Genomic DNA, 27,937 nt, shown 5'->3' with positions numbered 1-27,937 from the left:
CCTTTTGACTTTTGCTTGGACCTATGGACAGCCAGAAGCATTTAGTTTATAGATCTCATATAGGCCTATATGAAGTATAAAGACTTAGGAGCTCTGTAATGAATTGTGGAGCCACAATTAAGAGTGTAGTGCTAGTGTAGTGATAAAATAAAATAAAATAAAATAAGATAAAAACTCAAAATAAAATAAAATAAAATAAATCTTGTGGTGGTCAGCAGATGTCAGTGTACAGTAGGTGTGTTCAGTTCAGAGTTGCTGAGGTGTTTTTTGTGCAGTTGAGCTCATGGATGGATAAAACCTGTCAAACTTTTAACATCCACAAGTCATCATCACATCTTTCTGCTGCAGGTCTCCGTTAATGCCGTGAGCACGTTTTATTATCTTTATTATTCATTCAGTTCTTATGCGACTGCTTTCTAAAGTACTTTTACTGGTTAGCTTAACAGATGTTAAACTGCTCGAGTGGGTAATAATTCGCCATGTTTCCATACTCAAATACACTTTTAAATCGTTTATGGCACAGGTAAACTGTCTGGTGTAAACGCGACATTTTGAAACACTTGTGTTTGTTATGTTTGATCCTTAAGGTTAAGCTAATGCTAGCTGCCAATGCTAATTGCTAATGCTAACTAAACCCACGAGCCGTCAAATTTATCAATAGAAAATAAATGTGTATTGTAGTGTTTCATACTGTAAAACATGATTCTCGGGGATATTTCATTTTTAGTTTGCCTGTAGTCTTTCAGTTAACTCACCTCTTGAGTTTAAAGCAACAGGTTTGTGTTGATGCTAATTGTATGTGCTAATGTAAGTCTGCTTCAGGGATAAAAACACATATTTTTTTAAGAACAAAATAATATTGGTTTTATTAATGCATGTGTCTCAAAATCTATTGAGTTGGCAACCTAGATACCCGTTTTTGGCTTCATACCGTTAAAAAAAGTACCGTGATTTACCATGGTGCAATGACGGTATTATATGGTAAAGTACTAAATGATTACCATACTCGCGTATCATGCTATTTACACGGTACGTCAATAATATTATGGTACTCTTTAGTTTGTGTGGGCACATGCAGCATGTTTTGGCAAAACATAAGACTAGATGTAGCGTACTACCATACTGTTCTATCTGCAGTATGTATAATTTTAAGGCTGTTTTAAACAACATAGTACTTTTATTGTCTCTGCAGTATATAGTACAAATACTGTGCACAGCATGCACATTTTCTGTATGCATAGAATACCTAGATGTCACCATACAGTACACTTTTCTTGACACTCCATTTCTTGAGCCTGTAGTGACATCAGCCATATTTTTTTTAACATTGATGACTGACAGAAATTCAGGTTTTTTTTTCCACACAAAAGTGCACAAAAATTAACCATGTGCATTACCAAGATGATCGCTAATTTAAAAATGCAATGTCATGAGGTCATGTGGCTACAATGTAGCACACTACTGTTTGAAACATTTGTGGTATGCAACGTCATAAGGTCATGTAGGTACGATGTGAAACATTTGTGGTATGAAGGCTACGTTCACACTGTCAGTCCAGATCTGATTCTTTGTGTATACAAATTGTGTATCGCAACTGTTCAGATCTGATTTGTGCGTCCATTCCACTTTTTCGTTTTCCGGAATATCTGCATTGGTTTCTATGGCAATGACGTTGCTTTGGTAGTTATACGCCAAAACAATAACTGCAACATGGAGGGGTTTGTAATACAGATGTTGTCTTATTTACAACATGATGATGTGTAGTCGCCATGGCAGTGGCAAAAACGAAGGAGGCTGGTATGCGTGGCTTTATTCCGTGCTGTTTTCTCAGACGGTTTCAAAACATGTCTCCATTATATTGTTGTTTTCTGCTTGTCCAGCACTTTGCAACAACACAACTTTGCTTCTGCAGCGACTTTCAGCATGTTTCCTATAACAACGTCAGATGTTTACGTTTAACGTGGCATGAGAAAGTCACATAAACCACGCTGAATCCGATTAAAGTGGTCAGACTGAAACGGATTTCCAGAAATGCAATTTGAATAGGATTTCAAACCACATATGGATGTAGCTTGAAACGGATTTGTAAAAATTGCATTTAATGTGATTTTTTTTGCCGTTTACACTTGCTAAATCTGATTAGATGTGCACAAAAATCGGTAAATTTTTTATGTATGTAAATTTTTACATACAACTACAAATAGACATAAAATGGAAGTTGCGTTTAACTTTTCCTCTATATTGTGAGTGTATAGAGTGCTGCGGTGATGAAGTATAGGCCAGCCTGGAAGTTGGCATCACCCTGGTTTCCTCAACAAAAACCCAATATATGATTTTTCCATTGGCTTTCGGATTATTGCAGACAACAAGCTCTGTAATCAACAAAAGTTTATGATTCTTACAGGTTTTGTTAATTGCGATAATCTTAACAAATGAACACATTATGAATTTTGAAGCCTAAATGCAATCAACAGAAGTAAAAAGCTAAATGTAAGTTGTAAATTAACTTCAGCATCCGACAAATATCGAACAGAGGAGGGTCTACTCTGCTGGCAAAAAGAAAACGCAACATGTAATAAAACAAGAATCAACATTAGCTTGGCTTTTCGGAGATGGCGAGAACTGAGGGATTTGAAATGTTGTAAAAGCGAATCGTAGATGGTGTTTTTATTACACAATAGGTAAGTAAGGTATTTTATTGAACAGATAAATCGCCATATGTTGCTCTCTAACGGAGTTCATTGTAAAGCATTATCTATAAGCATATAGTTTTCCTTAAGTTCTTCCCAAAGTTGAGCTTTATTGGAAGACCTGTATGGCTTATCACATTTCAGGTTTATAATTTCCCAAAGGTTTTTCAGTGGTTTTAAATTCAGGGGACTGAGAAGGCTACTTGAAGACTTCAAAATGCTGAGCATGAACACTTTTAATGCGTTTTTGGGATCGTTATAATGTTGGAAAATACACATTTGATCTCCAAACAGATCCTCCATATTTGATAGATTGTGTTTCGCAGGATTCTGAAATATTAGTCCATTTTCACAATGCCAGCAACATTGTAGATCCTTCCATCACCTGCTACAGACATGCCTCCCCAATACCATGTTTCCCCTGCCATGCTTAATGGCGCCACATATGCATTTGGCATTAGAACACCCCATTCGTCTCCTATGAACATACCTGACACCATCCAATGTTAGGTTGTTAAATTTTGACTTGTTGGACTGCAGATCACTGCTCCAATCTTCTATAATGCAGTCCTTATGTTATTTGGCAAATGCAAGGTGTAGATTTTTGAAGTAGATACAACTAATAAATGGTTTCTTTACTGGTACACAAACTCTTCAGCCTTTTTTAGTGGTTGGCTTACAGTTCGAGATGAAATTGGAGGTTGGAGGTCTCGTCCAGATGTTTAGAAGCTGTTTTGAGGTGGTCCCACATTTAGGTGATTTTCATCCTCCTGTCAAAATGCTCACTAGTCTTCCTTGACCAGCCATGGCACTTTACTTTGTGCATGGTAGTGGTCTCAGGGTGCTTTGAAATAATTCTGTGGGTATTGTGACCATTCACATTCTGCACATGAGCAATTTTCAAAACCGATTGGCCAGATTTAGCCATTTTAACAATGGGTTGCCGAGGACAGCTCCTTCCATCTGGTCATTTTCACTAAAAACACTCCAGGCACAACTTAAATATGTAATAAATATTTAATGAAAAGTGCAAAGAAGCCAATTTTCCTACATTGAACATCTCTTTTGGCCACTACTGTATGTTTGGCCAAAGCAATGCTTCAAGTGTAAAAATACTATTTTTTAAATATTATGTGAAAAAGGGTGTCCAGTTTTGTTAGCAAACAATGAGTCAAGAGCAAGATATTTCTTTCGGTTCATTCATCAAACAGAAGGTCAAGTCGAGCACATTTCATTGTGGGATACAATTTTCATACGATTCTTAAAGTTACAATTGCACATCTCTGTCTATTTGTACAGAGCCAGGTATGGCGCTGTGGATTCAGGCGCAGCAGCTGCAGGGGGACGCCCTGCATCAGATGCAATCTCTCTATGGGCAGCACTTCCCCATTGAGGTGCGGCACTACCTGGCACAGTGGCTGGAGGCTCAGCCATGGTGAGTGTCTCCTCCACTAGCAGCTCAGATCTATGTATGTAACAGACCTTCAGGTTAGATGCCATGTTGAATTTAATGCAGATGAAACAAGGTTGTGAGGGATAGACTTACAGTCTTTACAATGTCAAGCACTGTATAAAGGTCCTAGATCACATAATTTTCACAACTCACAACTTTTAAAACTGTTTTATGGAGTTTTTGACTCAAAATTTTTTTTTTTTTTCCAGAAAGGGATTTAATTAGCTGAACAATTGGTATGTTGTTAAACAACAGTACAGTCCATTGAACATACTGTTCTATCCCTCACAGCCTCATTTTCATTCCTGTAAAAAAAAAAAAAAGAATATGGCGGAACCCTGACTAAGGTCTATAAAGTCTGTGTACTATCGTAGCAGGGCATGAAATGAAATGAAACACGTTTGTGTCGTGTGCAGGGATGCCATCGACCTGGAGAACCAGCAGGATGAGTTTAAAGCCAAGCGCCTGCTGGAAGGTCTGATCCAGGAGCTGCAGAGAAAGGCAGAGCATCAGATGGGTGAAGATGGCTTTTTGCTGAAGATCAAACTGGGCCATTACGCCACACAGCTGAAGGTATGAGAGCCAGTTGCAGGTATACGAGGCAAACCCAACAAGGATTAAAAAATTGGAATTTAATTTCTGAAATGGTTTTACATTCCCTCGCAATATGCAGAAAAATGATGAAACTTAATTTGACGTCACACAACAGGCAACTGTGCTTGAAGGTTCTTTAGGGTGCTTTAACACTTTGTTCGATTGACTGTTTTGAACCTGAGTTTGATTCCTTCTGGACTGTGCTCACATTATTTTATTTGGGTCCGAAATGTGGTGCGTTTGCATCATTAAAACAGCAACTGTTTACCCCTGCAAAGCGTTGCTCGCCTTTCATATTTTGGTTTTTGAACCTTTGGTTTTGTTTTCAAAGCCTCAGAACTTGGGATGTCCCAATCATTTTTGTTTGTGCCCCAATCCAATCAATGACTCAGATCGGAAGCTCGAACATGTGAGACACGCTAGAACACACCTCATTGGTTCTTTTGTGTCACATGCTCATTTGAGCTTTCTTTTAATGGTAGTTGGCAAACTCACTTAAAGGTGCATACTGCCACCTACCGCACGACACCTGCGTGACAGCTGAGGTTAAAAAAAAATGTTCAGGCTTAGGATAGCTGATACTGATCATTAAAAAAACGGAGTGTCTATTTACACTAAGTACAAATAGTGTCCCTTGTTGGCAAACGCTATTTACACTAGCTCCGCCCACCAATGTCTGGTTGGGTCACTCAAGTTTTAAAAAAGACACGAAAAATTCAATGACTTCAGTGGCGTAGCAGTAGCGAGTAAGGCTTGCAGTCCCGGCTTTTAACGCGATCAACGCATGTTCGAATCCGCCTTTTGCCGAGCTCGCATTTACTTTATATAAAAATGAAAATAATGTTCTAAAAGTGGAAATAAACTGCGACCGAGTGTTTTATAATATTAAAAGTGTTTATTGGGTAGGGTTAGGGGAAGGTGTAGGGAGGGTTTTTACTCTCCCAAAAAGGCAGCATCCTATTAATAAATATAATCGGTAACACTTTACAATAAGGTTCATTAGTTAAACATTAGTTAATGAATTAACTAACATGAATTAACCATGTGCAATATATTTGTTACTGTAGCCTATTTACTAATCTTTGTTAACGTTAGTTAATGAAAATACAGTTGTTAATGCACTGTGAACTAAAATGAACAAACAATTAACTGTTAATAAGATTTTAATAGTGTATTAGTAAATGTTGAAATTAACATTAACAAAGATTAATAAATGCTGTATAAGAGCAGTTCATTATTAGTTCATTTTAACTAATGTAGTTAACTAATGTTGTAAAGTGTTACCATATAATCATTTACACTCTATGATATTATTACATCCTGTTAATGTACAAAAATACTGAGGTGCAAATAGTATCTGCCAATATAAAGTATAGATAGCATCTAATTACTATTTACTCTTATTGCAAAGAACTGATACTTTTACATGGTGTAAAAAGAATCTATCGCTATTTTCACTTAGTGTAAATAGAATATATTGCTATTTTTACTTAGCGTAAAAAGAATCTATTGCTAGTAAAATATGCTATTTTCACTTAGTGTAAATAGCATCTTAAAAAAAATGCTTAATCACCCCCAATACCGATCCTTGAGATCATCTTGGGACATCTCTCAGTATCAGTAGTTATTGATATTTTGAAAATAATAATGAGTCGTAGTTATTCAATCACGTCTGCTCCAGTTTATTTGTGATCACAGGACTTTGTTACCCAACATCCATTTGGGCTTTTAGTCCAAAAGTATACACATTTGGAGAAATATTCATATTTCTTTAGAAAGAATCATAATTTATTTTCATTTCCTCTAAATTATGCAATCTGATGAGTATGAAGCGGCTTCAAAGGCTCTTTGACTATGTTCACACTGTCAGTCCAAATCTGATTATTTGTGTGTCTGATTGGAATCTGATCTAAATGATTGACTGTCCACACTGTGTAGTGCAACTGCTCAGATCTGATTTGTGTGTCCTGTGGCTTTCTTTCGTTTTCCGGAATATCTGCTTTGGTTTCCATGGCAATGCATTGGTAGGACTGCGCCAAAAACAACATGGAGGGGTTTGCAGTGCTGTCTTGGTGTAGCTGCAGCGCTGGACTACTAATGAAGCAGTGACAGAAACAGGCTGGCATGAGCGGCTTTATACTGTGCTGCCGTCTCTGCTGCACAGTAAAAACGAATCATTGTATTAATCTCATAAATTTTCATATGTAGCTTGAGGGTAATAGTAGCTCTTATGCACCTGTTACCCTGGTGCAAATTTATTGCATTATGTATTTTGTCAAAATAATTCACATAAGGTACGAAGAAAATGTTTTGTTTTGTTTTCTAAAAGACTTTTGAAAAAATGTGGGTATATATATATATATATATATATATATATATATATATGTATATATATAATAAAACAAAATAATTATGATAAAAGAATGATGACATTTATGCCTCATGCTTGGCAGAATTACTGTATGTCACGCAAAGGGAAAAAATTGATAACACTTTAGTATAGGGAACACATATTCACTATTACTACTACTACTACTACTACTTTTCTCTCAATAAACTCTTAATTTACTGCTTATTAATAATTAGTAAGCCAGTGGTTAAGTTCAGGTATTGGGTAGGATTAAGAATGTAGAATAAGGTCACTCATTAATATGTGCTTAATAAGTACTAATAAACAGCCAATGTTCTAGTAATATGCATGCTAATAAGCAACTAGCTGAAAGACCCTAAAATAAAGTGTTACCAAAACATTACATGCCGTGATATACCGTAAAACCACCAGAATCGTAAAAAATATGAGATGCAGATTGTTGGTCATGGCAACCAGCACTACTCAGATCCATTAAATAATATTAACAGATGCAACTTCTAATTTTAATAATGTATAAGTCATTACACACAGACTAAAGTGGTACATTTGACATGAATCGAGGTCTATCGCATGTTTTATTTCAAAAGATTTGTTCCTCTGAATTGAGTTCATTCATGCCCACGATAATCTGAGTTTGATGATCCTGTGTTTTGTAGAGCTCGTATGACCCTTGCCCTTTGGAGCTCGTGCGGTGTGTCAAACACATTCTGTACACTGAGCAAAGACTCGTACAGGAAGCATCCAATGTAAGTCACATGCAGTTTCTTTGGTTGTTTATCTAATGATTGGATTGTGACAAGTGAATGATTTTTTGCATGTTTGTGGTGATCAGGCCAGCAGTCCGGGGTCGGGTCCGGTGGATGGGACCCCTCAAAGATACCAGCAGATCAACCAGACATTTGAGGAGCTGCGTGTCATGACGCAGGACACAGAGAATGACCTCCGGAAGCTGCAGCACAGTCAAGAATACTTCATTATTCAGTACCAGGAGAGCTTGAGGATACAGGGTATGAACATATGCGTCATCTCAAGTCCAGTTTTTCTGAAGAGACTCGATCGCTTTATATGGTGAACAGATTGAATTTAGGCTTATATTCACATATAAACGTATGAACTTTTTAAAGCGTCAAAGTGGTAGTTCATACAGGACCACTTAAGTCAAAAATTACAAGAGACAAACTTTTTAGTCAATTTTTTATTGGCATATTTTGCTAAAGTTAAATTTGGCGGTATGGCTCTGTTCTAAATTCTCCGTCCTTTTCATGAGCTCCATGAAAGCTAAGACCGGGAACAGCAGCAGCTTCTGGGGGCAACCTCCCATTTTTTAACTGGGAGAGCAGCACAAAATTATTTTAGAGTTGCCAATTGAGTTAATAGAAATCGGATCAGCTGACATGGGTGGGGTTGGAATTTGCAAATCAGCTGATAGCGGAGCTTGACTACGAGGCCTGCCTGAACTAACGCAGAATGCTTGATTTATGTAGCTGTCTATTCATTTGTGTTCTGAAGATCAACGAAAGTCTTCCGGGTTTTGAACGACATGAGAGTCAGTAATTAATGACAGAGTTTTCATTAATAGGTGAACAAAATGAGTAATATTAATTAACGTACTACACATACTAACTATAGATTTAGGGTTAGTTGCATGTAATTATGCATAATTTATAGTTATTACTATAGTAACTACATGTAACGTGTAACAAGGACACTGTAAAATAAAGTGTTACCAAAGACTTAATATACAGAAAGACGGTGCACTCGTATTTTTATGAATGGGAATAAGTGCAATGCGCAATATGGTGGAATAAGTCCCGCCTTCTAAATAAGAGCCAATCGTCGATTGGTAAAGTCATCGCATCACTACAGCTGCTGTTAGAAGCTCCGGTTCCTATAGAAACAGTGACGCGCGCTTTCTATAGAGACTTGCACTTAGGACTGCTTACGCGCATTAGCTTGATCCAGCCTAAGAAAAATGCATTTTTTTTTCATGATTTGAGTGTTTAGAAACAAAATTTGTTGTTGTTGTCAGATTTCATTAGTGATTTCAAATATGAAATTTAATCGTAAGCTTGGCAAACAGCTTTGGAGAATTTGATGTTTCCCCATTCAAAGAGATAGGAGCTGCACTTGCATGCCCGAGAGGCGTTTCAAAGATGGCCGCCGAGTGAAATTACTTGTCTTAAAGGGACTTTGGTGTTACCCAATTATGCAATAATATGGAACTTGCAGTTCAGTGAGTCAGTCATATGTTGATTCAGTGGACACTCTGGGGTGTTTCCCATACAACAATGTAAGTTGCTGCTTAACTACCATAGTACGATGCATCGTTGCATGTTATGGAGTAATAGCTTCTGCTAATTAATCAATTCAAGATTGCAATTAATGTCAGATTATTGTAGTACTTTACACGAAACAGCAGAAAGCCTTTTTTTTTTTCAATCACATGCAGTATGTAATTGGTGTACACCTTTACTCCCGTAGTCTATATATGTGGTTTACTCAGTCAGCAGCTTTCTACACAACATAATTTCTCTTAATTGAACTCAAGCCGAGTGAGTCGTTCTGATCAAAATGGCAAAAACATGTGAAATCCTACACAGGACTTTACTGATTCATTGAAGTTTTTCTCTGTGTCTTTCTGAGTAGCTCAGTTGAGTAGTTTGGCCAGCCTTCCTCCAGCCGAGCGTGTTCAGAGAGAATCGGGTCTGCAAAGCAGGAAGTCCACGCTAGAGGCCTGGCTCACACGAGAGGCTAACACCTTACAGAAATACAGACAGGTACAGTGAATCCACATGATACGCATTTTACTTACTGCACTATAAAACCAATAACAAACATTTTGTGGAAATCAGAATCAATATTTTATATCATATTTTCCAGCAGTTGAATAATATAATGTGTGTTTGTGTGTAGGAATTGGCAGAGAAGCATCAGAGAACTCTAGCTCTGTTGAGGAAACAGCAAACCGTGATTGTGGATGATGAACTGATCCAGTGGAAGAGACGACAGCAGCTCGCAGGAAATGGAGGACCATCAGAGGGAGGACTGGACATACTGCAAGCTTGGTACTGATGTACAACACACACATATTTACTGGGCTGTCTGAGTGCTTACCGTAGGTTTGTTTTTCTTTTTTTCTGAGCTAATTAATATGACTTACACTTTACACAAACCCTAAGGCCACACCATATACAAAAGCAGCCTATTGACATATTGAGATGTTAGTTATCAAAGTGTAAATCACCATAGATTCCGGAAAAAATGCAAGTCGCAAGATAAGTGACATTGGTATATTGTCACATACAGTTTATGTATATAATGTATGTAAATAAACATATGTAAATAAGTATACATTTTATTTTTACATACATAAAGATTGTAAAATACTGGGTAAATAAAACGAAATGTTTAACATTATAACCCTTGAAACATGTATTTTAGTTCCCCTTACCCCACGAAAATCCATGTGCATCCATCCAGTGCGTGTTTCTTTATCATTATGTTATGTCAATAACTTTACTGCACTGCACCTATGTACAGTATTTACATACCACAATATAAAAATATAGCAAAATCTGAGCCCTACTGGTTCTAGCTCTCCATTTTTGAGTGTCATCCAACAGGTTTTCAATCAAGCGAGTTTAACAGTTACGTCGCCTGTTTGAACAGCCACTGAATGATAACAAAGCAGCACAAAAGAGTGGATTCACTGAGATTCAGTTGTCTGTGTGAGATGTGCATGCGCTACATTGCTTTGAACAGGTTCCTCTTGGACAGTATTTTATGTTCTTGTTTTGTGAATGCAGGTGTGAGAAGTTGGCCGATATGATCTGGCAAAACAGACAGCAGATTCGTCGAGTTGAACACCTGACACAGCAGCTGCCCATACCTGGACCCACAGAAGAACTTCTCACTGAACTCAACGCTACCGTCACAGATGTCATATCAGCACTCGTCACCAGGTGCGTATGGAGTCGCTGCCATCTTTGGACACTATTGTCTCTCTCAGAGAAGCAAGGTTTTGAGCAGTGTCTTTTCTTCTGGTCTCTCTGCAGCACATTTATTATTGAGAAACAGCCTCCTCAAGTGCTGAAGACTCAGACGAAATTTTCGGCAACGGTTCGCTTGCTGGTCGGTGGAAAACTCAATGTACACATGAATCCTCCTCAGGTTAAGGCCACAATCATCAGCGAACAGCAGGCCAAGGCATTACTCAAGAACGAGAACACCCGCAAGTAAGATTACAGAGCACAAACTGCATTCAGACACACTGAACCAAACGAATAAGATTAAACACTTTTTCAGAAACAATTTTTTTTTTTTTTTTACTATAGAAAAAAATACAAGCAATTGACACAAAGATCTGGCTTTGACTAAAACTTAAACATGGAAGAGATTTAGCACTTGTTGCTTTATCTTATTTGGGGTAGGGGACCACATCGGACATAATATTACATTAGGTTGTCCGAGAATAATCATAAGAGTTAAAATTGAATTCAATACTTTATTTATCATCCAAAATATAATTCTTTGGTAGATTAACATATAACAGCCATAAACGGCAGGGTTAGGCTATCACGTCTATCACACAACATGGAGGACAAAACTAATACAAGAGTGGACATATCATAAAAATAAAAAAAGATGAAGTGAAAAGCAGCCTACTTAATTTGCTATTTTAAGGACATTTTTATTTTAAGGAAAATAGTAAGACAACTACTGATGCATATTTGGAAAACAATGAGAAAATGTCAAATGATCAGACAGATGTTATTGAATGAGCATACAAAGCATTAGATTAAGTCCCTTTTATCTGCAAGTTATTATAACAGATTGTAGTCACCTTGAATATCAACATCAGAGTAAATATCCTATGCCTGTACTTGCTGGAAGCAAATTGGACAAATTGTTTGTTTGTTTTTTTGTCAATTTCTTTTGAATTGTACAACATTTTTAATCCACCTTCCGTTTCTTTAAAAGAGGGTTACTTGAAACCAGTCCTCTAAACTTGAATTGGTTCAACTAGCTTTGTGTCATAGGCCTCTGGTTAAGACACAGAGATAAACAAGTATATTTGGGTTCAGTTTGATTTACTTTTGTTTTATTTTTGATTATTATGAACATTGTAGAACTGTCTGCTAAAGTACTCTCTGCAAAGCTGCATCTATTAATCTTTTTGAGAATTTGCATCTCTGCACCACCCTAATATTAAACTATTTGACTAGATGATTGTTGGATAACCAGTCAAATAGTTCACCATCCTGGCACGTCCCTACACATCACACAACTGCAACTGTAGACATGTATTGTATACAGTATGAGCATCTGAATCACAGATGTCTACTGTGTTATACAGTTTTATGGACATCACCACCAAGACCTGTAGAGAAACACTGTTTTGTTCCTGCATGTGTACATGTGGTTAAATGACAATAAAAAGTGACATGACTTGTTGTGTCTTTTCTTTATACTGAAGTGACAGTAGTGGAGAGATTCTGAACAACAACTGTGTGATGGAGTACCACCAAACCACTGGCACCCTAAGCGCACACTTCAGGACCATGGTAAACTGTGCTTGAATGCTTTACGTTACACATTGAGTGTGTTTAACTTGATTATCCATATGATTATCCATACATCAATTTTTACAAAAATCATATGATACAGCAGGCTTTTGAAGAACGTTCATCTCTCAATCATCATTGTATTGCATTGCATTCTATGTTTTGCATTGCATTCTATGATATGATCATAAAACTATGCATTTAAATATCATACTAATATATACTGAAACATATTATGGGGAGATATAAAATAAGCTGTTCCATTTCAAAAAATGTTTTTTCTTGTTTCAGTAATTTATTTTTTGACATTCTGTTATTTGATTCAGTGGATGTTGTGGGATTTGATGAATCAGACCTATTGTTTGTAATACTATTTCAATGATTAATTTTTTTATGACTATTTTTGCTCGTTTACAGTCTCTGAAACGTATTAAGCGGTCAGATCGCCGTGGGGCGGAGTCAGTGACTGAAGAGAAGTTTACGGTTCTGTTCGAGTCTCAGTTCAGTGTGGGAGGAAATGAACTTGTGTTTCATGTGAAGGTGAAACATTGAACTAAAACAGAAATCTTGTCATATTCATTTGTTGTTTCTTATTATGCAGCATTGGATCATTAATAAATTTGTGCCTTTTTTGTTTTTCTCTCTTGCGCAGACATTATCCTTGCCTGTTGTGGTCATCGTTCATGGGAGTCAAGACAATAACGCTACAGCGACAGTATTGTGGGATAATGCTTTCTCTGAGCCGGTTAGAGCACACATCTTTTTTCACATCAAATTAAAGTTCCAATTTATCGGAAAACCGAAAATGTAATACTCTAATTAATCACATTTATTTAATAATCAGTAAACATTTAACATTGCACATAAGGCCGTTTTTATATCTAGACAGTTTTTAAAGCTATAATTATGTTTCTACTTTATTCAGACATACATTAAATAATGAAGACAACAGGTTAAGTAACAATACAATGAATATGTAATATAATTAATATTTAGAAAAATGCTCCTCTCAGGTTATCTAACAAGCTTTTGAACTTTATTGTTTGAATTTCGTTATAAAATTGACAGAATTTGAAAGCTCAGACAGATATGTTTCATATTAAAATGATCAAAGCACAAAGCTTATTGCGATTATTAGATGGAAGGCACTACAAATAATGTTTATTGAAGTTTTCATCAACTGAAAACAGCATAGACTAAAAGATCTTGGTTTATAACCCAGTCAACCTAGCCCTAGCATCCACACTTTTGCTTGTCGGGGAAATCTTTAATCCTGTTGCTTGTCGGGGAAATGTCTTTAAATCCTTTTACACAACCAAAATGCAATGAAGTGAAAAATCTTGAAAACGCCCCATACTATGGTGTTCACAACAGAACACACCTGTTCTCATTATGTTCTTCATTATGTCTCCTTAGGGTCGAGTGCCGTTCGTAGTGCCTGATAAGGTGCTGTGGCCGCAGTTGTGTGAGGCTCTGAATATGAAATATAAATCAGAGGTTCAGAGTGACAGAGGCCTGTCAGAAGACAATCTGGTGTTCCTCGCTCAGAAAGCCTTCAGCAGCTCCAGCAATAACCCTGAGGACTACTGCAACATGACTATCACCTGGTCTCAGTTCAATAGGGTAACCATCAATAATACACAAACCAGTGTCTGTACATCTGCGTCTTATCACCTGAAGATGTTCTTTGAGTTGATTCTTTTCAATGGTTTGCAAATCAGACTGAATGATTCTGACTGTATCAGTTAAATCGTCTGATGCAGCCTTTCGGTCATGTGGGAGTTTTAAATGATTAGAGAATAATAATATTGTTGCAACACACATATTAGGCAGAGTTTATTTTTAATAAATAGCATTTTAGAGGCATGCATTACAGTGTTTCCCACAGGATTTTGTAAGACTATAGGGGTGGATCTCTGTAGTGGGGTATGGGGGTAAGCCACCCCCCACCCCGTATTAAAGTTAAATGCATCAATCTTGGACTTAAATAGTGTCTCAGTCTACATTACATTCACACTGGTATTTTAGGAAGCCAAATGATAACAATATAATAATAATAATAATAATATATTATTATTATTATTATCCCTAAGACAGTTAGTGTTACTATTGTAATACAACTGCATTGTAAAACAAATCTTATTTTATTATACACTGCTCAGCCAAAAAAATGTCGCTGTTGGTATTTAAAAAGTCAAATGCTTAAGAGTCTATGAGTGGATAATTATGGCAGTGATTATTATGTTTCTAGCATGTTATATGTTGTGCAAAAGTTCTTCTAACCCTAATTGATAGAGTGTGTAGCTTTTCATTTTTTAAACAGCCATGTAGGAAGACACATCATGGGCATATTCCAGGTTTGTTGCCAAACATGACAAGCTAGAAACATAATAATCACTGCAATAATGAACCATAGATCATAGACTCTTTTTGCCTTTTTGCATTTGCTTGTTTAAATCCAAACAGCAACCTTTTTTGGGGCCAGGCAGTGTATTATATTGTCTACATAATGTTAAATGTTGTTTTACTTTACACTACAATAGGAACAGTATTACAGTACTTGTGTTTTCTCTTGCAAGAGTTAAACCCTTGAGCTGTTATTTTGATGGAAAACTGCAGTTTCTGAAAAACAGGTTTACCAATGTGTCCCATTACAAATGCTTTAATCATCTGTTTAGTTTATTTTAGTTTTGATTTATATAGCACATTTAATAACGACAAGTCAACCAAAGTGCTGCACAAGAGTAAAATAGAAAAATTAAACAGATAACAGAATAAAAACAAAAGACAAATTGTGCAAAACACAATGTTCAAGACCTGTTATGTTATTGTGAGAAGTGTAAAAATATTTTTAGTTCATTATGAAACTGTGGTGTGATAGATTAAACTGTGGCGGGCCACCAGAGCTGCCAATATAAATAAGTTGGACTTCCCAACACTAGTGTTCAGCAACCGTTCCCATTATGCATTGTCTCCCTTTAGAGCCATTACTTTAGATTTTTTTTCTCAGAACATGAACTGAATGCAATGCAGTATCCAGTCTTGGGTGTTCTTGTGTTGACAGGAGAGTTTGCCGGGCAGGAACTTCACATTCTGGCAGTGGTTTGATGGAGTCATTGAGCTAATGAAAAAACACCTGAAGTCTCACTGGAACGATGGGTAAAGAAAGACTGATTCCGCACTTCCATCAGTAATAAGAGTACATTTGGTGAAATCTTGTATGTTCATCTGCAGAGCAATTCTGGGTTTTCTGAACAAGCAGCAAGCTCAGGACATGTTGATGTCCAAACCAAACGGCACATTCCTCCTGCGCTTCAGCGACTCTGAAATCGGAGGCATCACCATTGCATGGGTCGCAGAAAACCCGAACAAAGCAGGTAAGAAGCACAGTAAATGGTTAGTAAATATAATATTAATCAGAACGCAGTTGCATGCAGCCAAACGTGGGTCCGAGCTGAACAGAAATGCATGCCTTTACCCACAATCCGTCATACTGAATATGTGTGTTTTGTTGTGCAGGAGAACGGATGGTGTGGAACCTGATGCCCTTTACCACTAAAGATTTCTCCATCCGCTCTCTGGCCGATCGGATCAGTGATTTGAACCATCTGCTCTTCCTCTATCCCAACCAGCCCAAAGAGGAAGTCTTTTCCCGTTACTGCACACCTCCAAACTGTATGCATGCCTTCTTTTGCAAATGTATCAGAAATGTCATGATCGATTATTTATTAGCATAGTAACAATTACTGAGCATCTGCAAAAATCGCCTTTTGAGTCCAAAATAGGTCATTCGGGCAATTAGTGTAGATCCGATGTCTGCAGTAGGGATGTGCCGAAGTCTAATACTATGTTCAGAAAGGAAATTACATATTCTATGGAGCCCCTAAAGGGACATGGCGATGGAAAAAAATATGAGATGGGAGGAAAAAATATAGTTGAATGCTTTTGCATTCTTTTGCAGTTATATAGTTGGGTAATTATATTGTACATAATTTGCAGGCATCAGTGAGCCGCTATCAACCTGCAGGGTAATCGCTTTTAAATGCATGCTCAGTTTTTCAAAATTCTCTGTGTATAGGGAGCGGCGGTACGGACCACACATTTTACAAGATAAGATATTTGTCAGTGTAGCCCAGGATCTGTTGCGAACCAAATTCTCCGACATCGTCCTATTAGTCATCTCTCCTTAGTATCTTCACGTTATGAGTGAAATCTGAATTACTGTAATGTAACCGAACTACAGCAGCAAGCCTAACCATGTCCTTTTAGGGACTCTGTAGAATGCGTTATTCATTTTCTATGCCTTTCTCAAGGCTTCAGGCACATCCCTAGTCTGCAGTATCGGCAGTATGACTCAATTCAGTACCCACTGATAAGCGGCTGCTTTCAAACACTCCCATGCATATTTGCTTTCACATTCTGTTAAGAGCGACAAAAGGTTTCCATTTACAACATGTTTTTTCATTGTTGAGCTTTAGAGCATTAGTACACTCTGAGTCTGCAGAGGTCAAGAGTAACAGCCACATTTAATTCTGCTACATGATCAGTCACTCCTGAAATTGCGATGATTGACAGTTATAATATTAATGAGGATTAATATCATAGTGTAAATGCAGACTAATAGACCTGCCACAGCAAAAATTATAATAATTATCATAGCAATAATAATATATATTTAATAGTTAACATTTGTTTTATTGTCAAATAGTTACATTCTAAAAATAGTTAAATAGTTGCAGTTGGTGTGTTACAGCAGTTTTTTCTATTGGTACTTCATCCAAACAAATGTCCCTCTTACATTACTTTTGTAACAATAAGATAAACATTGACTGTGTTTTTCCCCATATCCTCAAGCTAAGAATCCACTGTAAATTCACATTTTAAACTAATATAAAAAATGAGATTGCGTCCCTGAACTTTGGTTCTAGAGTACCTCAACAGTACACGTTTTGAATGTATTCTTTGTTTGGCAAACATTTCAGTTTTGGATCAGTTAATGGATTGAATCAGGGGTGTGGCAACATACTGGTATTGTCAATACCATAATGAAATATTTGTATGATATTAAATCAAACACGTATGATAATACTGAGAAAAACTATGCCAGATTTTTTAAATAATGCATCAATGTTTGTGAGAAAAAAAAAAGGGTATAATTGTTTCCAATATTCCAATCATTTTAAATAATGTTGGGCATTGCCAGCTTAGCATTGTAAGCTGAAGAGTGAATAAACATTCAAAATGCATCCTATATGAGATTATTCAGATATATACAGTATATAACATAAACATAATATTAGAACTTGCATCTGCACAAAAGGATGCAAATGTACAAGTGAACTTGACCATGCTAGTCAGAATGTGTATCTCCCATTGTGGATGTGTGTAACAATGGACTAAACCACGGGCAACTAAAGCACAAATAATTTACTACATTCTATTACAATAATTGTGAAGTGAAATTATGTTTTGACTGCCCTCATCAGGAGTGCTTAATTAGGGAGACATATATAATGTGCTGTGTTGGGGGAGGGAGACCAGGACCAGAATCAATGCCCTTATTAGATGAAAAAAGCTCACTTTGGGTCATGTGAATGAAACTGTTAAAGAGTTAACATAGTAATAAGTCTTTTAATGAATGTGATCTTGTTTTTTCAGCAAAAGCCGTGGGGGATGGATATGTCAAACCAGAGATCAAGCAGGTGGTGAAGGTTGAGTGAGTATTTTTCTCTTCTCTCAAGTTATTATTTTACAAAAGTCAAAAACAATCCAAATAAAATCCACATGATTATCATCAGCAATTCCTGGATATTAGAGAATAGTTCCCACTTCATATGCCAATATATATACAAATGGATCTATTAGGAAATCCTGTCTAATGCCTTTGCAATAAAGAAACTGTCAGGGTATATGTATTCCTAACCAAAGCTACATTGTCATCTCAGAAGGTGTGCTCTAATGCTGGCATTGAGGTTCATTGAGAGTCACCACAACCAAAAAAATCTCTGACTCAAAAACATCTCTGGAAACACTGGAATCTGTTAAAGGAACACTCCACTTTTTTGAAAATAAGCTCATTTTCCATCTCCCCTAGAGTTAAACAGTTGAGTTTTACTGTTTTCGAATCCATTCAGCCGATCTCCGGGTCTGGCGGTAGCACTTTTAGCATAGCTTAGCATAGATCATTGAATCTGATTAGACTGTTAGCATCTCGCTCAAAAATGACCAATGAGTTACGATATTTCTCCTATTTAAAACTTGACTCTTCTGTAGTTACATCGTGTACTAAGACCGACAGAAAATGAAAAGTTGTGATTTTCTAGTCCGATATGGCTAGGAACTATACTCTCATTCTGGCGTAATAATCAAGGAACTTTGCTGTCGTACCATGGGTGCTGCAGGCGGTCTCATCAGATTCAATGAACTATGCTAAGCTATGCTAAAAGTGGTACCGCCAGACCCGGAGATTGGCTGAATGGATTCGAAAACGGTAAAACTCAACTGTTTAACTCTAGGGGAGTTGGAAAATGAGCTTATTTTTTTAAAAAAGTGGAGTGTTCCTTTAAAACAGATGACCCAGCAATTGTGAACATATTAATCAAATTTTCATCCTTTTGAAGGTGAAATAAAAAAATTATGTGGGATCTTTGGAAATTAGGAAGCAGATAATGCTATCAAAGAAGCATTATCTATAGAACAGAAAAATGCTCAATACTTCGGAAGCACCAAAATGAAATTTTTACCGAAACCAAAATTAGTTTTTTTTTTATTTATTTATTTTTTTTAAGAATACCGAGAAGAAGGAAAAAAAGTTTCTTCAATACATAAATAAAAAGAGATTACCTATGCTGTAACCCCTGCTTTCTTTAATCAGTCCAAGGCAAAATCCAAACAAAATCGAAAGACAAATAATCCAAGTCCAGGGAAAAGCAGGGTCAAACACATAAAAGCAGAGTAATCTGCTTTATTGTAATATCAGTATATTACAATAATTTAATTTAATAATGGGAAATTAGGTGCACACAAAATTGTGGAAGTTGAACACTTATTTCACACAATATTATAATGTGTATTTAAATGCAATATACCAGAATCATTACAAATTCTCAGTATATTGCAAGAAATGACTTGAGCAAGACATCAAATGTTAATACAGACCTCAGATTAAATGACCTGCATGTATTTTCTTTTCCTTCTCAGGTTTTCGTCACCCAATCCTGAACCGTCTTCTGGGAATTCCTTCATGGAGCATGCAGCATCGCCCACCGTCAATCAACACCATAACTTCACAATCTATCCATCAATGTAAGTTCTACTTTTAAAATGTATTTTTTCCCCATGCTATTAGTGTCAATCTCTGCAATAACATGATTGTATGCAGTACCGTGGGAAGTAAGGGTGCTGCAGCACCCCATGGCATGGAGCCCAAGAAAAAAATAGGTGGGGGTGTTTAAAAAAAAAAAAAAAAAAAAAAAAAAAAATGTTTTAACAAATAAATAAATACAATTAATTTTATTAATTCGTCTGTTCAATAAAATATATTGGAAACATTATTGACTTGACTGTAAAAAGTCAACCTGTATCACGTCTATAGCCAACATTAACAATTAACAACCATTTCTATACAGTCATTCCAAAGAGAGAGAGTAGAAAGAGAGTGAGTCTATTTGTCCCTCAGCAGCAACTAATCTTGCATTCTAGTTATCTATCAAGCATCTAGGCTATACACTAGGGATTAATATTAATCAACTTTACAACGTTTACAACGATTACAATGCATATTTTACAAGAAAAGATATTTGTCAATGACCCTCAGGATCTATAGCACAAATTTGGTCTTCTACGTTAGATCTTTCCCTTACTTGGAGGACAACAAATTCTTAATGTTAATTCAGTATTACTCTTAATGAGAAAACACAACAACAATAAAATAGTACAATGACAAACTCGCTTATATTAACCATAGAACTTTTATTAACAAAATGAATAAGACTGATGATATGGTATTCCCACGTTGTAACAAATAAATGAAAGGTCTTACTTTAAAACAAATGCTTAGTTTGTGGTTCATTGTTATTAATGAAAACACATCAACAATAAAATAGTACAATGACAAATTCACTTGTATTAAACAGAACTTTTATTAATAAAATGAACAAGGCGGATGATATGTTATACCTGCTTTGTAACACACAAATAATTAAAAGATCTTTGGATTTTACCCTTACTTTGAAACTAATGCTTAGTTTGTGGTTCATTATTATTTTTAATGAAAACACAACAACAATAAAACGAAGACAAACTTTTTTTTGTCAAATTTTTTTTATTAACAAAAGTTCTATTGCGCTTTTGCCTCCACCATCGTCCTGTCAGTCATCACGCCTCACTCTAGTCACGTGACTCCTGCGGCTCTGCGCTGCTTCTCTTGCTCTACGGACCCCTCCCTTCCTCTTTTTTTTCTCAGCCACCCTTGCTAAAATACTTTCCCAAAGCTATGATTATATGATTGTATGATTGCTGTGTATGTGTGTGTGTGTCTGAAGGAATGAATCCATGTTAGACACGGAAGGTGAATTCGATCTGGATGAGACCATGGACATGGCCCGACAGGTGGAGGAGTTCCTTCGACAGCCCATGGAAACCCAATGGAGTGGACAACAGTCATGACCTTTAACCCTGTGATTTCTCATCCCAACAACACAAAAACTCTATGGTTCCATTCCATATTTTTATCTTAACAAATGTGAAATGTTACGTTTGTCAAAGCTGTTTAGTGGTGTCTAACTGCCTTTGCATTTTTATGATAGTTTGATGTGTAATTTCCCATCATTAACCAGCAAAGAACAGAATATCATGATACACATTGTGGACTTCACAATGTGGACTTTTATTTGGCTGGATATGAGTGACTGCGTTACTAGTCCAATCTGGGTTTTCTACTTTCATTACCCTTTACCTTTTTTGTTATTGTCATCTTATAAAAACCTACTTGATCAAATATTTACATCCAATCAGATAGTTGGCTCATTGGAGACATTTAGCTGTCAGTATTCAGTCTTCTCAATTTGTCCACCTCCAATTAGAATACCATTCAGCTGTCATTTTTAAAAAAGCAAAATAAGTTAACAACACAGCGGAATCAAGCCACAACACAATAGAAACAAGCCACAACAGAAGGGAATCAGGTCAAAACACAATGGAGGTGCTTCTGCACACTAGTGTGATTAACTAACTACTTAACTATTTTAGCTTAACTACTTTAGCTACTAATTTGTTAGTTCCTTATTGATGTGTGAACCTCACCTTTAAATAACACAACATATCTGTAGCGTCTATATCTGTAGAGCTACTTGAAAAATGGTAGTAGTATGATAGTCAGAATTTCTCCGCCTGTTAAGGGTGTGTTAAATCCGACAAATCATGGTCTAATTATCTAACAAAAAAAAATCCACATTTTAACAGTTTATATTTGCACCAATCTTTTTTTTAATGGACACTTGAACTTTGCATGTACTAATTATTACATTTGAATGAGCCAGTCAGCTCAAGACTGTATGATGACTTGTATGATGGATACAACATACACTTTCTAACGGTCTAACAAAATGTAACTTTTTAACAGTTTTTACTGATCTTTTTTATGAACACTTGGACTGCCCATGCGGGACAATACACACTGAGCCATCCTATTGCCTATCAGCCCATTTCAAAGTGGCGTTTCTCAGCCACAACAGAGAGTGTGTTAAAGCTAACAAAATTGCTTCATACTAGGGATAATGACCTAACAGTTTCAGTTTTAACTAATCATTTTTATGAACTATATTATGAAATATTCTTGAACTTCCTATGTGGGTCAATACACAAAGCCACGTATTGCACAGTCAGCCCATTTCGCAGCACCGTTTCTCAGCCATCATAGAGGCTGTGTTAAAGCTAATATACTAGAATTAATGGACTAACAAAATCTTTGTTTTTACTGTACCAATATTTTTTATAGACACTTGAACTGTTAACCCAAATGTTTAGCCCACCCTCTATGGTGTCAGAGAAACTGTTGTGTTGTGGCTTGATTCTGTTGTGTTGTGACTTGGCCCCTGTCCTTAAGGTGGTGTTATTTCTCCCCAACTCTCCAGCATCTCCAAGCTTTGACAATTGATGAAATTTGGCACATCACCTCAGAATATCCCTGCGTTCCATGTTTAGTAAAGTTTGGATTTTGTGCTAAAGTATGTTTTAAAAAAAAAAAATTAAAGTGGTGAAAAAAAATCCTTTAGAAATGTAATTGCATATGACCATTTGATTTGGGGGCACTGAAGGAATTTGGTTCATTGTTAACATTAACTGTAATGACCCCTATGAGTAGAATTTAGCACAGTTTGGCCTAAATTTTGAGAATGTCCTGTTTATCTTTACCAAGATTTGTTAAATGTAGATGTACATCTTCAGAACAAATTGAGTAATCAACTCTTTCGATAACCTTTTGTGATTTTTATGTTTAAACTAGGCCCTTGGTTAAGGTTTAAATATGTACAGTAGCTTTTAAATGCCTGGTTTCACAGACAAGGTTTAAGATTAGTTCCAGACTAAAATGCATGTTTGAGCTTCTTAACTGAAAGTAACTTGCACTGACATATCTTAAAATATGTCAGTGCCATTGTTTTGTCTCAAGACAGGTTTTTAAAAAAAGCTAATTAAATGTCCTAAGTTAACTAAGGCCTACTCCTGGCGTAATCTAAGCTGTGTCTGTGAAACCAGGTCATAAAGTTCAAATACCATCTTCTCAAGTCAAACATTGTTAGGCAACACTGCAGCTTTGTGGTGCTTTCTAAATATTCAGCATATTTAACACAGCCTTGCGTTTGACAAGAACAGTTTGCTTACATTAGTCATAAACAGCATGTTCTCTGATAAACAGGTGGTTGGGCCCGTAAGTTAAAAGGTGACAATCATTTGAAAGCGTTTATTATCATTGTCTGATTTTGTCCATTTCTTAAAAACTGACTCCCTCCTACCTTAGATTCTTCATTTTACCTGAGCCATTGTCATTTCCTCTTCCTGTGCCTTAAACAGCTGAGGTTTGACCAGTAGTTATACCAAAGTCTAGTGTTAACTTGCAGATTTCTGGCCACTTTCAAATTTAGATTTCAGAAAAATACTGAACTGAAAATAATTTGATGCTGCAAAACATCTTGATCCCAGTAAAAATCTGAAAACATTATCGATTTACTTGAGAGGTAAAACTGCATAAGATGTCAAGACTTGTTTTATAAAGTTTTTTTTTTTTTTTGCCCATTGGCAAATGTTTTTTTCCTCTCTCCTTTTTTAACATTTTTTCTAAGCCTTTTTTCCCTTATAGTGAAATGGGTTTTATAGATATTAAAGCTAATGACCATCATGTTAATCAAAAATGTTGTTTTTAAAGGGCCAGTCCATTTTAAAAAATAAAACACCTGAGTAATGAAAAATTTAAAAACAATTTTTTCCTTCATGTCAGTCAAGATACCGTCGCACCCCCAAGAATAGATCTCAGGAAAATAAACCTCAAAGAGATGTCTTTATAGTACCTATGCAGACAGAATTTTATATAAAAAAAATTAACAAATATATATATTGAGAAATAGTTATAATTTACACAGTTGTCTCAAAAATAATGTTGCGATGCAAATAAATTGTGCTTGAATTGTCTTTAGAGCAAATGTAACTTGTTTTTAAAGTGAAACTAATGTGATTGCTTGGCTTTATTGTCTCTTTTTCTGTAAAATCTACTTTTTTGAACATTATTTGTACTTTCATTGTGTTGGAAATAACATCACATTATGTTCTGTATGTAAAGGGATGATGTCCAGTCAGCAAGTCATCACAACATAAACCCCCACAGGGTGATCAGGACCCCGTCACTAAGTGCAGGGGTTGTCCTGTTTTTTTTTTTTGTTTGTTTTTTTTGTTTTGTTTTTTAAATAATGACTGGCTGGCTATAAGATAAATGTCTGATTATATGGCTACCTAACTAATAAAAATATAAATGCATGGATTTGAGTTCAAATTATTTTATCTTGAAGAGAGGGTGGAAAGAACCACCACAATCCTCTGCTTGACAAAGTCATGATCAAATATTCCACAGAGCCGTGTAATAAATCTAACTCAGTCGGTTCTTTTGGCAGGTGTGCTGTTGTCTTGAGACAGAATTATGGATTTACGTAGCAGTACTGAACAGAATCTTGCGAGCACCCATTGGACTTGATTGGAGCAAAGCAGTCTACTGCACCCAGTGCCTAAAGAAGATTTTAGCAAACTTGTCCCTTGAATATGTATGTGTTAAAGTCAGCATGAAATTAAAATTGACACATTCCTAATTTTAAAGCTGCAGTCCGTAACTTTTTTGGGTTAAAAATGATCCAAAATCAATTTTTGAGCAAGTACATAACCAGCCAGTGTTCAAAACTATCTCCTTTCCTTAGCCTGATTCACAAAGGTAAGCTTGTAATAATGTTTTGTAATAAAATCGGTACTGGTGGAAATTTGAGCATGCAGCCATTTGTCTTTGCGTCATTATGTCACATTTGAAAACAGAAAGAGTTCCAGCTACCTGCTGCAGGTAGCGGATCATTTATAGCCTTTTCTCAAAGCAGCTGGAATAATTAAACTTATCATTTTGATGGCGGATTGTAATCCAGAAAGGTCCAAATGACAATCATCAGTGACAACTGAAGATTCACCCGTAGTCAAAAGCAAAAGACTTCGGACTGTGGAGTGGCTACAGAAATTGAAATCTACAGGTAACGCTAATACACACTAAATACACTGGTCACGCAATGCTGATGTTGTTAACATTAACAATTTGAGAACACAGTATAACAATAATAATAATTTGCATGGTTTGACGTGATCCGAGCTAAGTGATTGTTAGACTTAATCACTATTGGCAGCGTGATTTTAATGGTTTTTTTCTCAGTTGGTCAGAACAAAAGTGGCAGACATGTTACTTGTTCAGACATTTTCCAGTGAAAATTCTTATTTTGGTCATTCTTCCAAGACAGAATCTGTGATTCCGAAGTATCCACACCGATGTGAAAGATGATAATTCCGCAAATAACTGCAATTGCAGGTTTTGAACAGAGATGGCAACAAAGAGGCAAAACTTAAAGCTGCAGTCCATAAGTAATATTGCAGTGTTTATTATAAATGATGTATCAGTGTATGTAATCGTTTTTAATTCATGTGTCCTTGTAGTCTTTAATCAAAATAACTCCCCCTCCCCCTCGCAATGTCATCTCTGTGTTCACAGCATTTAGAAAACATTTACATTTATTCATTTAGCAAATGCTTTTATCCAAAACAACTTACAAATGAGGAATACAACAAGCAATTCATCTTAAAGAGGCAATACAAAATTTCAGACATCGTTTAGAATAGTACAAGCTAGAACAGGGAGAGATTAACAAATTGTGAAAATGTAGGGCAAGATGCAGTTAAGTGCTAAAAGAAAAGATGAGTTTTCAGCTGTTTCTTGAAAATTGTCAGGGATTCTGCATTTTGAATAGCGTTGGGAAAATCATTCCACCAAATGAAACATTCTGGAAAGTGATTTTGTGCCTCTCATTGGAGGTACCACGAGGTGTCGCTCACTTACCAACCTCAGGCTTCTGGAGGGAATGTAGACTCATACGGTGTGGGTGCTGCGCCTGTGGCTGTTCTATATGCAAGCATCAATGTCTTGAACTTGATGCGAGCTGTAACTGGTAGCCAGTGCAGCGAGATAAACAGAGATGTGACCGTGGGTTCTCTTGGGCTTATTGAAGAACAGTCGTGTTGCTGTGTTCTGGATCATGATTGCACATGATGGCCAGATGTCCTGCCAGAGAGCATTGCAATAGTCCAGCCTAGAAATCAATAGGGCCTGGATGAGAAGTTGTGCAGCATGCTCAGTTAGGAAGGGCCTGATCTTCCTGATGTTGTGCAGTGCAAAACCTGCTGGCCTTTGAAGTTCAGCTGGTCATCAAAGATTACCCCAAGATTTCTAACCAAACTTGATGGGATTATTGTTGATGAACCTAGCTGGATGGTGAAATTGTAATGTACAGTTAGTGGCAGGGAAGACGAGAAGCTCTGTCTTTGCTAAGTTGAGCTGTTGGAGATAGTAGGAGTGTAGTACAAACATGTGCCTGTATAGTGGGTCCCAGTGATGTAGTGTATATGGAGAGGTAGAGAGGTCCAAGAACTGATCCCTGGGGAACCCCCATGACCAGTTGATGTGCTTTGAAAAGACCTTGAAAGACCTACCTGTGAAAGACCTACCTGAGAGGTAAGATTCAAACCAGCAAAGGGGAGTTCCTGTGATGCCCAGTTGCTAATGACTACGATCCTATGATCCAATCAGTTCCTGCTGGACAAAATCAAGTCCCGCCCTACATTTTTTCTCATTCAAGAAACCATTTCAATAGGAAAGAACATACACAATTAATGAAACAATTCACCATTTTCTTACAACTATATCTTATCTTATAATGACACACCACCTTGTACAAACCTCAAACTGTCATGTCAAAATCAAATATTTTAGACAAATACACAGACTACTTTCCTGCCCATTGAACACTAGTGAGATCAATTCATAACACTGAAACAAAAACCTCTTATTGGAATTCAGGAATAATTTTGCATCTCAGTGTCTATTACAGTATACAATATATCTGAAGTTGAAGTGCAGATACCATAAAATACAATGAGCTTCAGGAAAAAGTCATTTTCATTACATTACTGTAAAGTGTTAAAAAATCAGCATCCTCTGCACCTTCGGCCAAATTTCATTAAAGTATATAATACTATAGAGTTTCTTGGTCTTCTGACAAAAAAGACTTTACCTCCTCTGCAAAATAAAAGTGCTTTGGCTATAAATAAATTTAACAGTCATTGAGGGTGTAGAACCTGCTAGAGTTTACTGAGTTTTACATAAATAGTGAAATTTTACTATTTATGTACAGTATAGGCTATATCAGGGGCGCAAAAATGGGGTATGCAGTATATGCAGTGCATAGGGGCGCCACACGGAGGGGGGCGCCATTGTGCCAAAACAAGTTTTTGAAAATTGTCTTTAATATAACTTTTAAAATATTTGAAAAATTATATTTGTTAAAAGGCAATTTCTGTTTAACATTTTAAATGAGTAAAAAAAAAAAAAAAAAAAAAATTAAAAAAAAATCAAGTGACCCCGCACCCCCTACATTAGCCTACTCCGTTCCCGCCGTTGCTAGACAGTCACGTATGC

The 27,937-nt window shown here is 36.4% G+C and overlaps 1 protein-coding gene across 3 annotated transcripts; it reads left to right on the top strand.

Annotated features, from left to right (window-relative positions):
• The first annotated feature begins 163 nt into the window (after positions 1-163).
• Positions 164-24,699, top strand: stat5b (signal transducer and activator of transcription 5b). Of its 3 annotated transcripts, none has more exons than XM_051914478.1 (19): positions 164-363; positions 3,990-4,125; positions 4,560-4,716; positions 7,765-7,854; positions 7,941-8,115; positions 9,755-9,885; positions 10,022-10,173; positions 10,915-11,070; positions 11,164-11,343; positions 12,582-12,672; positions 13,090-13,212; positions 13,325-13,417; positions 14,089-14,295; positions 15,737-15,831; positions 15,907-16,049; positions 16,192-16,347; positions 18,331-18,388; positions 19,873-19,977; positions 21,216-24,699. In XM_051914478.1, exons 2-19 carry the CDS (start codon positions 3,998-4,000, stop codon positions 21,337-21,339), a joined length of 2,364 nt encoding a protein of 787 aa, XP_051770438.1. In that variant the 5' UTR covers positions 164-363; positions 3,990-3,997; the 3' UTR covers positions 21,340-24,699. The 3 variants fall into 3 exon arrangements, with proteins under 3 accessions (XP_051770438.1, XP_051770441.1, XP_051770440.1); XM_051914481.1 differs by having other exon boundaries at positions 169-363; positions 12,585-12,672; XM_051914480.1 differs by lacking the exon at positions 164-363 and adding an exon at positions 1,382-3,904.
• Positions 24,700-27,937: the final 3,238 nt, after the last annotated feature.

The sequence above is a fragment of the Ctenopharyngodon idella genome, chromosome 12, assembly GCF_019924925.1.
Source record: "Ctenopharyngodon idella isolate HZGC_01 chromosome 12, HZGC01, whole genome shotgun sequence".
Classification (NCBI taxonomy): Eukaryota; Metazoa; Chordata; class Actinopteri; order Cypriniformes; family Xenocyprididae; genus Ctenopharyngodon; species Ctenopharyngodon idella.
Note: the sequence above shows the minus strand (reverse complement) of the source record. Positions and strands in the feature narration are given on the sequence as shown.

Coding starts and splice junctions, on each gene's coding strand:
- stat5b (XM_051914478.1), top strand. CDS start 3,998: ATGGCGCTGTGGATTCAGGCGCAGCAGCTGCAGGGGGACGCCCTGCAT. Junction 9,886..10,021: donor CCTTACAGAAATACAGACAG/GTACAGTGAATC, acceptor GTTTGTGTGTAG/GAATTGGCAGAGAAGCATCA. Junction 13,418..14,088: donor ATAATGCTTTCTCTGAGCCG/GTTAGAGCACAC, acceptor ATGTCTCCTTAG/GGTCGAGTGCCGTTCGTAGT.